This window comes from Plecotus auritus (assembly GCF_963455305.1).
Source record: "Plecotus auritus genome assembly, chromosome: 3".
NCBI lineage: Eukaryota > Metazoa > Chordata > Mammalia > Chiroptera > Vespertilionidae > Plecotus > Plecotus auritus.
The window spans coordinates 220,820,174-220,832,599 of record NC_137772.1 but is presented as its reverse complement, the minus strand read 5'-3'; the positions used below and the strand labels follow the sequence as shown (position 1 = coordinate 220,832,599).

Below are 12,426 nucleotides of genomic sequence, written 5' to 3'. Positions count from 1 at the left end.
TTTGGCTAAGGCCTGAGCGTGTGCTCATTTGTCAGATTCAAATACCTAAATACTTGAAGTTTTTTGTTTTCCTTTTGAAATTGAGAGAAGGGTTTGTTTCTGAGGGGTTCTGAAAGTATGGTTGAAAATGCAACATACAGGTAGGTTGTGAGCATAAGTTGAAATATATGCATGTGAGATCTTTGCCCACCCCTATACTTCTCCCTCCAGTCCTTTCTTTTTTCCTAACTTCTTTTCCCCCCTTAGAGAAGTTGAGGCCGAAAGAGGGTAGTAGGCACAGGAAAAACAAGACAAAACTGCTCTGTGCTTGTAAACCAAAGTGTTCTTGCCCCCCTAAAAAAATGTTTTTGTTCGTTTAAGCACTGACTGTTTTAAGTCCATCGTAGACATTTCTACATGAGAATTCTGATTTTTTTTTTTCCAAAACAGGTGCCACCAGAGGGGCTGTCATACTCACTTGCGGGTCTGAGAAGCGTCCCTTTTTAGGAAAGATCTCTGGGCAAGCAAGCAATAAGTAGTTAGTCTGTTGCTTGCCTCCCTTTTTTCCAACAGGGATATTGTAATCATATGGTCAAGTTAGCATGTTCCAAATCCCAAAAGCTGTTGTGGCCTGAGCACAGCTGGAACCTAGCAGAGTTGTTCCTGTAGTCTAGAGTAACCTTAAGCCTCTTTGCCTGTCGCTCATAATTCAGGTTCAGCCTTAGCTTCAGAGCACAGGCAAACGGGATCTCATTTGATGCTAGGTATTGCGGTCATGGTTAAAGCTCACTTAGGGAAAGGATTTCAACATTAAGCTATGGGGCTGCTTCTCCCCAATCCCTCCTCAGCAATTCATTGTGTGGAGTTCTGTCATCTCAAAGGTTGGTGGCTTTTGCTTGGGATCAGTGCTCTCTATTCATGTCCTTGCTGGTCTCTGAACACATTCCTGTTGCGTTAAGACTTGAAAGATTGTAGATGTGTGATGTCCAGGCACAGGATGCTAAGAGCTATGTTACTATTCTTAGTTTGTAAATTGTCCTTTTGATACCATCTTGTTTTCTTTTGTAGGTATAAATAAACACTGTTGACAATAAAGTGTGAGCTTTTATTACTTAAAAATTCGGACTATAGTCCAATGGTAGTCCTCTTACATTTTTTTATTTGCTTCAGGACTGGGGTTGGGGATGTTGGAAATTGCCTTAGTTATTAGCACCTAAAAATGTGAAAGGGAGGTGGAATTTATTGGTGTTAATGCAAATTTCAGTCACAAAGCAAAAAACAAGACCTAGTAGGTAAAGGCTTGGCTGTTTCCTCCTCAGTAAAATGGGTCGTCATGCTGACAGTACCGACCTCGGATTGTAACTTGGATAAAGTACTGAGTGTGGAACTACAGTGAGCCACAGTAAGACTTGAGTTGATTTTAAAGGTGAGCGTGAAACTGCTTAAGTCTTGCCAGAGCTTGTCAATTTGGTTTGCTTTGTACTCGGACATCTTTCCAGATTGGGATTGCCTTCCCTAGCATGTCTGACACAAGGGCCTTAGAGACTAGTTTATTTGACCCATTCATGAGTTGGCCAACTAAGGTTTGATAATGCCTGTTGACATTGCATGGCACCATTTTTATGTAATAGGCCCAGGTTTTTCATTACCTCTATAAGGGAGGTATTATTGATGAGGTCTTCTAGATAGACCGATCAGTGCTTTGCTGAAATCCATGCACACTGAGCAGTTTCTGGCTTTAATTTTAACATTTGGTCTGAGTCATGTATTCAGTTGCTCAGTAGAACATCTCAGGTAGTTGGCTTCATATCCTTGTTCTTTGAGGGCCCTCAAATTGGCATTGGAAGACTTAACTTCTTTCCTTTAAGGACTAGAAGAAAATAAAACAGGTGGAATGTTAATTTTTTTCAGGAAAAAACAACAACATACTGATGAGAGGAGTCCTTTATAACTGCATAATCTTAGTATCTCTAATGCCCAGTTCACAGGTGTTCAGATGGAAAAGCCAAGAGGGGATCGTCACTGCAAGTTAACTACGTGCTCACTGACCCCCATCTTGGTTTCTGATCTTCCCACCACCGCTCCCTTAGGCCATAAATTTAACGCCTGATTTCCTTTAGTCAATATCTCACACCAGTCCGTCAGCAGTCCCTCATTCTACTCGCAAGAGAACTGTCCACATCTCTTTCCACTGATGACTTCTTCCCAACCGTTGCAATTGCCGCTAAACTATCCTGCTTGGGCTGCTGGTGGATTGGTTTAAATCAGCGATCACCAACCGCTGGTCCAAAAAGGTTGGCGGCCACTGGTTTAAATGACTCCAACAGCAGTCCTTAGTAGTCAGAATGCACTGCAAACCCCTTGCCCTGGCCTATATGGCCCGTGTGACTGGTGCACTTGACCTCTGACATCTCCAGGTTTATAGATCTTGACCCCACTAGCCTTTTTGTCCATCGTACTAAGATTCTTGCCTTGGGGCTTATATATATAAGCTGTTCTTTATTTTCCAAAATTGCATCATAGTGGTCTTCCCTATGGAAGGGTTAGCACTGTACATACCAATAGCATATCCCATTTGTACTATTTTTTTTCATGGCACCATTTCCTGAAAATACTTGACATTGTATGGCACCATTTTTATGTAATAGGCCCAGGTTTTTCATTAGCATATCCCATTTGTACTATTAATGGGATATGCTAATGAAATTAATGGGATATGCTAATGAATAAGCACCGTGAGGGGCAGAGACTTGCCTCTGTTCACACTTCCATATCCCCTCAAATACTGAATGAGACCAGATGCCAGCAACACTGCTCTAGTCTCACAACACCCACCTTTGGTCACATACAAGTAGAAGAAGTCACAGTAGAAGATGGTTTGTACCACTCCAGACACCACTGCAATTTGGTCATAGAAATTCTCAGTCTGGTACCGCCTGATCCAGTTAGCCAGGTAGAGTGCCCGGTACAGGCCCAGAAAGAACAGGTAGTGGGTAGTAATGGTCTCAGCCTCTCCAGTCTTGCTGATCATGAAGAGCTGGGGCAGGATGGCCACCGATTCCAGGTAGATGGAGAAAGTCCAGAGGATCTGAGCCAAGGAGAGAAGTGGCCAGAGGAGGTTGGTCAAGACCAAGAAGAGGCCCATCACTTTAAAAGAATTACTCAAATCTGTTTACTGGGGAGAATACAGGGAAGTAGGAAATCAGGTTCTTAATGATTTTTAACGTCTTTATATCACTCAACCTCTTTAAAGAAGCTTTTTTCCCCCACAACAGCATGAACGTGTCTATAGCTCAGCATTTTTAATTGCAGATTTTATTGTATAAACTCACCTTAACTGAGGCCATGGTTTCTCAAAATGTAGTCTGAGAACACCAGCATCAGAATCTCCTGAGGTGCTGGTGGCCCAGATTGTTGGGCTACAGCTCAGACTGCAGAGTTGAAACCTTGGCCTGGACTGTGCTCTGGTGCCCACTAACCACCTGCTGGACAGAAGGTCTCAAGAGCCTTAGGTGGTGCTGCGAGGCTTTGTGCCTGAACTTCACGGGCAATGTGCCCATTTTCAAGTGGAGCAGTATGGACAGCTTGCTGCTCATTTCTAAACCTCCAGCTGAACAATGTAATAAAACAAGCCCACACATGAGTCCAGAGGGCAGGATGTTAGGGCACGTGCTTGCCTTTGAGAATTACCCTGAGGCCTCTTGCTTACCTCCAGGGGAGTGAAGCTATAGTTCTCAAGGAAGGAGAGGCCAATGACTGGGACCAGAAGAAACTCCAGGCGGAACGTGTCATTCTCACTGTCAAACGTTTTCCGAAATTTTCCATAGATCATGTACACTGTGACATAGGCGCAGAGGAGGAAAACCAGCTAGAAAGGGAGGGAGACACATGGGCATCGATGAAGTCATTTCCCAGCTACTTCGCTGGGCTTCAAAGCCACCCTGAGCTGGGACCTACCAAGGCTCATGGCTAGTGCTCTGCCTTAAGGTGGAGGAGGTGAAATGTTTTTGTAATTTCTCTTAGGTCCAGGAGCCTAGAACCTGAAGCTAATGACCCTTGTTAAGTAACTCCATGCTTCTAATTGGGACTGATGGTGCTTCGGTGAGGACTCAAAGGTGCCCGGGCAAAAGGCCAGGACTGGTCTTGGCAGGAGGATTCTTCAGTGGCATTACAGGGCGCTTTAAAACCAGAGCTTTTTAGGTGCGCGTCAGTGACTTGTGAGCATTCTCCCACAAGGACTAAACCCCCTTGAGTCCGCTGATCACTGCTGCTTCAGAAAAGTTCTTTTTCTGATTAACAGCAGCTGTCCTCCAGCATGTAATGATTTTGGGATCTGGCCTCGAACCTTCTAGACCAGAGGTTCTCAAACTTGGAGATGCATCAAAATCACATAGTTGACTGCCCCTTCACTGCCCCCAGTTTCTGCTTCAGTAGGTCTGAGTGGGCCTGAGGATTTACATTTCTAGCAAGTTTCTATGTGGTGATGCTGCTGCTGGTCTGGGGCTACACTGGCCTGAAGGAGTATTCGTAGTGCCCGACTGGTGTGGCTTGGTGGTTGAGCGTCAACCCATGAACCAGGAGGTCACAGTTCAATTCCCGATCAAGGCACATTGCTGGATTGCAGGCTGGATCCCCACTAGGGGGCATGCAGGAGGCAGCTGATTGATGATTCTCATCATTGATGTTTCTCTCCCTCTCCCTTCCTCTCTGAAATCAATAAAAATATATTTAAAAAATAAATAAAAATAAGCCCTAACTGGTTTGGCTCAGTGGATAAAGCATCAGCCTGCGGACTGAAAGGTCCCAAGTTCGATTCCGGTCAAGGGCATGTACCTTGGTTGCGGGCACATCCCCAGTAAGAGGTGTGCAGGAGGCAGCTGAATCGGTGTCTCTCTCATCGATGTTTCTAACTCTCTATCCCTCTCCTTTCCTCTCTGTAAAAAAATCAATAAAATATATATTTTTTTAAAAGTAAAAGTTTAAAAAAATAAATAAAAATAAAAATAATAGTGTCAGCCGGGGTACCAGAAGGTCACAGGTTTGACCTCAGGTTTCGGTTGGGGTTGTGCAGGAGGCAACCAATCTATGTGTCTCTCTCACATCAATGTTTCTCTCTCTCTCTCCCCCTCCCTCCCCACCTCCCTTCCACTCACTAAAAAGCAATGGAAGAAATATCCTTGGGTGAGGATTAAAAATACACAAAAAAACAATTCAGGTTATTTCATCGAAGTCTTTTCTCACCAGAATGAGGCACACATACTCTGTCACCATAGCTAAAAATATGAACTGCTGCCCATGACCACATGTTCTGTAAATGTCTGTGTAACAGTGTCTTCCCTATGAGGGGATTCCTATAAGAGGGTCCTGTTGACTTCTGAATTCCCAGCCCCTAACTCAGGACCCAGCACAAAACAAATACTGGAATGAGCGAATGAATCAAGGAAGTGGTGATCACTTCTTTTTTTTTCTTTTTTCCAATCCTCACCCAAGGATATTTTTCCATTGATTTTTTTTAGGGAGAGTGGAAGAGAGGGGGAACAACAGAGAGAAATATCGATGTGAGAGAAACACATTGATTGGTTGCCTCCTGCACACGCCCCAACCAGGGCCCAGGCCAGGGAGGAGCCTGCAACCCAGGTACGTGCCCTTGGCTGGAATCGAACTTAGACCCTTTGGTCCGCAGGCCGACGCTCTGTCCACTGAGCCAAACCGGTTAGGGCTGATCACGTCATCATGTCACAAAAATGTGGAAACGGACCTCTTCACAGTCCTAGGCCTCAAAAGCCGCGCTAAGGGCTGGTCTGCAGTGCACAAGTCAGACCCTTGGGCAGAGAATGAACTGGACCACTCGTGTGTGGAATTTATTGATTTTTTTACAGAGAGGAAGGGTGAGGGATAGAGATTAGAAACATCAATGAGAGAGAAACATCGATCAGCTGCCTCCTGCACACTCCCTACTGGGTATGTGCCCGCAACCAAAGTACATGCCCTTGACCGGAATCGAACCCGGGACCCTTGAGTCCACAGGCCGACGCTCTATCCACCGAGCCAAACCGGCCAGGGCTGTGTGTTGAATTTAAGTAGACGGTGATTTCAGGACCTCAGACTAAAGTTCGCACCCCACAGCAGCCTCCTCCCACCAATCCTAGGAACAAGATGCCTGGAATCCCAAAGGGACATCTCTGATGATGGAGCAGCAAGGGAACTAACTCACTCCGGTGAAATAGCTTGTGGGTTTCAGGCACTTCACATAGACTATCTCATGTAATCTTCACACTGGCCCTGCCAGATAGGATTCCCTCCCATGATGCCTTTCTTCCTTAGACAGGACTCAAACCAAGTCTGCCTGGCTCCACAGCCCGAGTTCCCAAGGGTAGTCTCATGGTGTGGGGGCCTCCGCCGGCGCCCCCATGGCCCCCTACGCCCCTCACCTTCATGACTGTGTTGTAGATGGAGATGAAGTTGGTGAACAGGTCCAGGTACCTGGTAGTGAAGACGAGAGCGAAAAGGATCTGGCTCTTCCCAGAGATGCCTGTGGTCAGAGGGAGACAGGAGACCGTGAGAACACAGACTTCTAGGCCGATGTGCACCCGAGAATCCCGAGCCTGAGCTGGAGAAGCTTCAGAGTGTCGCGTCTCCTTTAATGAAGACGCCCTGTGCAGGCACTGTACTCTCCGGAGAGCGGAAACACCCTTCTCACTGGGTCACTTGAGTCTCTGTTCCCTTTCCTTAGGTGCGATCTGTCTCCCAATCGCCAAAGAGACTGAGCACCGAGTCCCCAGGGCCCCGCGTGTGCCTGCCTTGGTTCTGTCCGGTGGTGTGAGGGGGACTGGTGCGGGAGTGGGGTGGGGTGAGGGGGTCCCAAGGATTCTCTGTGCTCCACCCCCAAAGCCCCACGGACAATCCCCAAAGCTCTGTCTTTTGAAGAACAACTCACTGACTTGACGAGGTTGACGCTCCAGGGAGACCAGAGCAGGTGGAGGAAGGCACGGGGCCAGGGGAACGTTCTATTTATTTTTCCAAATTGAAAAATGTGAAAAAGCCTGTTTCTCTCTAGTCGTAAACGTTATGACTATTTTGACTCCTTGTAAAACAAAGATCAGAATGTACAGAAAGCTGTAAACCAAAAAGCAGCCGTCACCTGAATCCAAAGCCTCAGTCCGCGTCCTTCCAAGTCTGTCGTGGCTCACGTGTTGTGCACACAGCGGACCCGTAGGATGCATCGCGCTGACAACACTGGAGTCCCACTTCCTATGCTATTTCCTCACCTGCTTCGGCCCTTTGTCTTCTAGCTTTTTATTTTAGGAAGAATCTTAGATTTCCAGAAGAGCTGCGAAGACCGTGCCAAGAGTTCCCACACGCCCTTCCCCGGCTTCCTCCAGTGATTGCCTCTTGCATAACCACAGATCTGACCGGAACGGAGAAACGCACATTGGTGCAGACCGGCTAACTCCAGGTTCTATTTGGATCTCAGCAGCTTTCGCACTGACGCCCCTCCTCTGTTCCAGGATCCAGTCCAGGAACCGAAGCTGGCGTGCTTCCTGGACTCCTTTGGGCCACGTTTGATACGTCCTGGAGATGGTTCCAGAACGAGGGGAGCAGAAGCCCTGCCTCCCTTTTCCCTAGCTCTCAAGCCCACACCAGGCTGGAGCCCACCACACCACACCCACCTGTGGGCCCACCTTTCTGCATCCAAAGGGCAAGTCTGTCCACGCTGCCAATCTGTCCTGAACCACGTCTACCCTGAACCACTGTCCGCACCGCTGGCTTCTCACCTGCTCTGCCTCTCCTGTCCTCCTCCCCGCCTTATCCTTGCCACCTAAACCTCTCCTCTCTGTCCCTTTCCCATCCCGGCCCCCATGGCAGGGACACTGCAGCTCCGGACTCTCCTCCGAGTCCTGACCTATGTATTCCTGCCTGACCAAACTCACCGTCTCCCTCCTTTTCCTATCTCCCCTTCATAATTGCCACCACATCCCTCCATGCTCAAGCCAGAAAACCAAGAGCCATCCTTGAGTCTCTCTCCCCTTTGTCCCCTCAACTCCCTGCTTCTGAGCTCCAGGGCTCCCACTCCATGCCCCTCACTCAGCCAGGCCACCCGCCTCAGTGACCCCCAACTGCTCTTCCATGGGCTCTTAGCCAGCCACCTGCAACCAGTGGGCTATTTATAAAATAAAATTCTGTGTCTCCCCAGTGCCCTTTAAATAAAGAACCAAATCCTCATCATGGCTCAGGAAGGCCTGCTGGATCGCCTCCCTGGTCCCACTTCTGATCACTCTCCTCCTCTCTCCCTCCCTCCAGCCATGGTGACACTTGTGGATTTTATCCTAAATGTAATGGAACAACTGGGAGTTGGGCACCGAGAAGTGATATTACCTGATTCAGGCTCTGGTCCCTTCCTGCGCCTGATCTGACTATTCCTCTGGTGATGGACATTTCGGAGAGAGGGATATATACACCGAGTGGCCAGGTTATGATGATCTCTGAACGCATAATAATCTGGCCACTCAGTGTATATCCTAAAAAGCTAATATGCAAATTGTCCCCTCGACCAGGAGTTCGACCAGCAGGCAGGCTGGCCAACCACCCATGTCCCCTCCCCCTGGCCAGACTGGCCGGACCCCACCCATGCACGAATTCATGCACCAGGCCTCTAATGTATATATATATACTGAGTGGCCAGATTATTATGTGTTCAGAGATCATAATAATCTGGCCACTCAGCGTATATATTTGTCAATCCTCACCTGAAGATGTTTTTTTCTTTGATTTTTTTAGAGAGAGTGGAGAGAGGGAAGGAGAGAGAGAGAGAGAAACATCGATTGGTTGCCTTTGATCCCCACATGTGCCCCTGGAGGCGGGGATCAAACCTGCAATCCAGCCAGGTACATGCCCTTGACCAGGAATCAAACCTGTGACCCTTCAGTGAGCGGGCTGACACTCTAACCACTGAGCAACACCGGCAGGGTAAGAGGAATATATTTTTAAATGTATTTTTATTGATTTCAGAGAGGAAGGGAGAGGGAGAGAGAGAGAAACATCAGTGATGAGAGAGAATCATTGATTGACTGCCTCCTGCTCGCTCCACACTGGGGATTGAACCCACAACTTGGGCATGTGCCCTGACCGGGAATCGAACGGTGACCTCCTGGTTCGTAGGTTGACGCTCAACCACTGAGCCACGCCAGCCGGGCGAGAGGAGTATTTTTAATGACTGAGGATGGACACTGCTGAAGCCCCTAACATTCCAGAGAGCACTGGGCCCAGGTGCCAGCTTTCCTACCAGCATAGCCTGGCAGCCGGCCTCACAGTCCTCATCTGTAAAATGGGCACCTTCACACATACAGGCAGGACTGATTCAGTGGAGGCCTGAGTGCCTCCCCGGGGGCCTGGCGCTGCGGCGGGCGGCAATGAGCCACCGGGGAGGCGATACTGACAGCTCTGGGCTGTGCCTGTGGCTAAGCCATCTCCCTGAGCCCTCACAGGCCTTCTGGGAGGCCCTCGGCCCCATTAGGAGGGCCCAGGAAGCAGCCTGGTGGGGGTGCTTGGCCACCCCTCTCCCACGGCCTTCCCCAGCCCTCCCCTAGCTCCATCCTCAGCCTGCCAGGCCCTGGGCTGCACCACAGTCTCCTCAGTGAGGCGGACCCTGGGGGCCTGGGTGCCATGGTTGTCACACTCTTTGGAGAGCAATGGGTCATTTCCACCAAAGCCAGCCTGGGGCCACCGACCAGGCGCAGCCCTCCCTCCCAATCGACAGAGGGGAAAACGAGTCTCAAGGTCACACACTGAGTCGGGGGCAGGCAAGAAGCAAGCCCCAGTCTCCTGCTGCCTTCAGGGCTGAGTCAGCGGGGTCGCACCAGGCCCTGCTCTTCGGGGCTGACAGGGCTGGCATTGAGGCACCTCACCCTCACACACTTCCACAGGCCTGTGCCAAGCCCGCTCTGCCCACGCACAGGCTGTCCTTTCTCTTCCCGCAGGGCTGGGCGCCCCTAACAAACCGTATCATTTACTCAGTCGCTACTGACCACTTGTTGGTGGTCTCCCACGGCTAGAGAGCCTGCTTCCTCAGCCCAGGATCCAGCCCGGGCTGCGGTGCCTGTAAGCCAGGGACCTAGCACAGTGCCTGGCAGAATGGGCTGGAGAACAGCGCCCCCTCCTGGCCATGGTTGCGCACCCAGTCCAGAGCCCGCCACGGAAGTGCAGGGACAAGTCCACGCTAGGTTCTTCCCATCGCTGACACCTTCTGACCCCAATCGCCCCTCTCAGCATTCCTGGCCCCTTTCCCCTGAGTGGGAGCCCTGAGTGCCAATCTCTCCAGAAACCCCAAACCCGAACGGCCTCCCAGTCCAGAATGCCTCCCTCTGCAGTGACCCTCCCATCAGCACCCACCCCGCATCCCCACCCAACCTCCCAGGCTGGTGGCCTCCACGCTGCTCTTCCTGCCTCCGCTCTTGGACCCTCCGCACAGCTTTCAGGTCCCCTTCTGAGCACCCTCCCTTGCTCCCAGGCCTTCCACGGCTCCCCAGTACCAGCTCCCTGGCTTGACAGACAAGACCCTGTCACATATGAACCACCCTCCTCCCAGACCACCCCCAAATTGGGCTGCTCGCCCTTCCAGGGATATGCCTGCCCTCTGTGGCCTCTGGACTTTTGCACCCTCGTGTCCCCCACGCAGCACACCCTTCCTGGTAACAATGCCGTCATCCAGGACCCAGCACAGAGCTGCACCTTCAAGAAGCCAACCCTATTCTCTGCATCTCCTCACCCCAGGGCCAAGCACAGGGCGGGGCCTGCAGGACCCCAGCCGACAAAGATGGCGGCAGGAGGCCTGGGCAGCCTCTTAATGTTTGGCCACCACCAGTCCAGCCCTGAAACTCCTCCAAACCCCCAGCAGCGCCGCCAGACGACAGGGCCGAAGAGCGGCCCCTCCTGCCCTCCGCAGGCTGCTGCTCAGGGGCAGCTCCGTGCCCACCTGGGCCGGGCTTGGTCCCTCCTGCCACATCACAGATGCCTGTGCCACACCCAGGCGGGGTGAGGGGGGAGGGGTATGGGGGGGAGGGGCAGGAGAGAGTGGTGTGGAGAAGAGGAGACAGAGTTGGGGGCCACCGTGTTCAAACCTCCTCTGCCCCCCCTCCCCTCCCACCCTGGGCTGAGTGAGGGAGGAGAGAACAATGGCCTCAATCGCCCTGCTCCCGTGGAGGGAGAGGTGTGTCACCTCCCCCTTGTCCCCTCCTCTCCCCATTAGCAGTGGCAATGCGGGGGGGGGGGGTGTGCACCTTTACAGTGTCTTGGGAAGTTGACCTGTGAAAACTGTTTCACCCCCAAGTCGAACTCCCCACCCTGACCCGACATCAGGGGGCCCCCCTCGGGCCCTGCAGGCAGGCAGGGGGCCTGGGGCCGGCGGCCCAGCCTCGGGTCCCCCTCCCCCCGGACGCCCCTCACCCGCGCAGCACTTGGACCTCCAGATCTTCCCGAGCAGCAAGATCATGGCCAGGAGGTGGCTCAGGTCGCCGAGGATGCGGAACACGTTCATGGCGCAGCCCCGGCCCCGCGCCCGCGCGCAGCCAACTCCGGGAAACTTTCTGGCGGGCGAGGCGCTGCCACGTCCCCGATCGGCCCTCGGGTCCCGCGCGCCCGTCCGCGCCTCCGCAGCGCACTCCGCCCGGCCGCTCCGCAGCGCGCTCCCGCCGGGCGGTGACGTGGCGGGGCCGCCGCCTGGGAGCCAGGAAGCGCCGCCGCCCGCGTCCCGCGTCCCGCCCCCGGCCCGTCCCAGACCCGGGCTCCCTGCGGGCGGGGCGGCCTGGCCGGCCTGGGGGCTTCCGCCCGGGCCCGCCGCCGCCGAGGCCGCTCTGGGCCGCCGAGGGCTCCGCGCCGCCGATGCCCCGGGAGGTGGCCGCCGAGTCCGGGCTCTGCCTTCCCAGAACCCGGGGTCCTCCAGGAGGCGACCCTAGGCAGGCCAGTGGCCCCTAGTAACCCCGGTGCCAGAAGTGAAAGGTTAAAGGGGAGGGTGCACGCGGGCAGGCTAAGGAGCCTCCTCAGATGGTGACTTAAGAAAATGTGAAGTTATTTCAGGGAAAGGGGCCGGGGTGGGACATCCCGGGCCCAGGGGACACGGGCGACGCCGGCGGCGCCAGGAGCTGCATTTCACCCTCATGGGCCGTCACTGGCGGAAGCCCTTGGCCTCCGGGGTTTGGGGGCTGAGCTGGTGGGATGGGGTGGGGTGGATGCAGGTGTGCGACCAGGTGTCTTTAGGACACTTTCCATTCCTTGTATGGGCTGACTCCTGGTGTCCAGCAAGTTCGTCCTGGCCCTTGCTCTCCCGCAGCGGGAAGCGCACCAATGGCCGTGCGGACCGTGCTGCTCTCCAGCCCTAACAGGACGTCTCACTGCACTGCTGGCCTGAGCCTAGCAGGTTGGAGGCACCCCATTGTGACCCACTGCTGTTGT

At 52.7% G+C, this 12,426-nt stretch overlaps 1 protein-coding gene across 2 annotated transcripts; it reads right to left on the bottom strand.

Moving 5' to 3' along the window:
- Positions 1 to 1,070: 1,070 nt before the first annotated feature.
- KDELR3 (KDEL endoplasmic reticulum protein retention receptor 3) lies at positions 1,071 to 11,669 on the bottom strand. 2 transcript variants are annotated; one of them, XM_080659451.1, is made up of 5 exons: positions 11,422 to 11,669; positions 6,411 to 6,511; positions 3,689 to 3,847; positions 2,815 to 3,067; positions 1,071 to 1,849 (listed from the first exon to the last, which is right to left on the bottom strand). In XM_080659451.1, the coding sequence occupies exons 1-5, from the start codon at positions 11,510 to 11,512 to the stop codon at positions 1,809 to 1,811; spliced, it is 645 nt and encodes a 214-aa protein (XP_080515577.1). In that variant the 5' UTR covers positions 11,513 to 11,669; the 3' UTR covers positions 1,071 to 1,808. The 2 variants fall into 2 exon arrangements, with proteins under 2 accessions (XP_080515577.1, XP_080515578.1); XM_080659452.1 differs by lacking the exon at positions 11,422 to 11,669 and adding an exon at positions 7,121 to 7,309.
- Positions 11,670 to 12,426: the final 757 nt, after the last annotated feature.

Coding starts and splice junctions, on each gene's coding strand:
- KDELR3 (XM_080659451.1), bottom strand. CDS start 11,512: ATGAACGTGTTCCGCATCCTCGGCGACCTGAGCCACCTCCTGGCCATG. Junction 6,512..11,421: donor GAGGTCCAAGTGCTGCGCGG/GTGAGGGGCGTC, acceptor CTCTGACCACAG/GCATCTCTGGGAAGAGCCAG. Junction 3,848..6,410: donor TCTACAACACAGTCATGAAG/GTGAGGGGCGTA, acceptor CTCCCTTTCTAG/CTGGTTTTCCTCCTCTGCGC.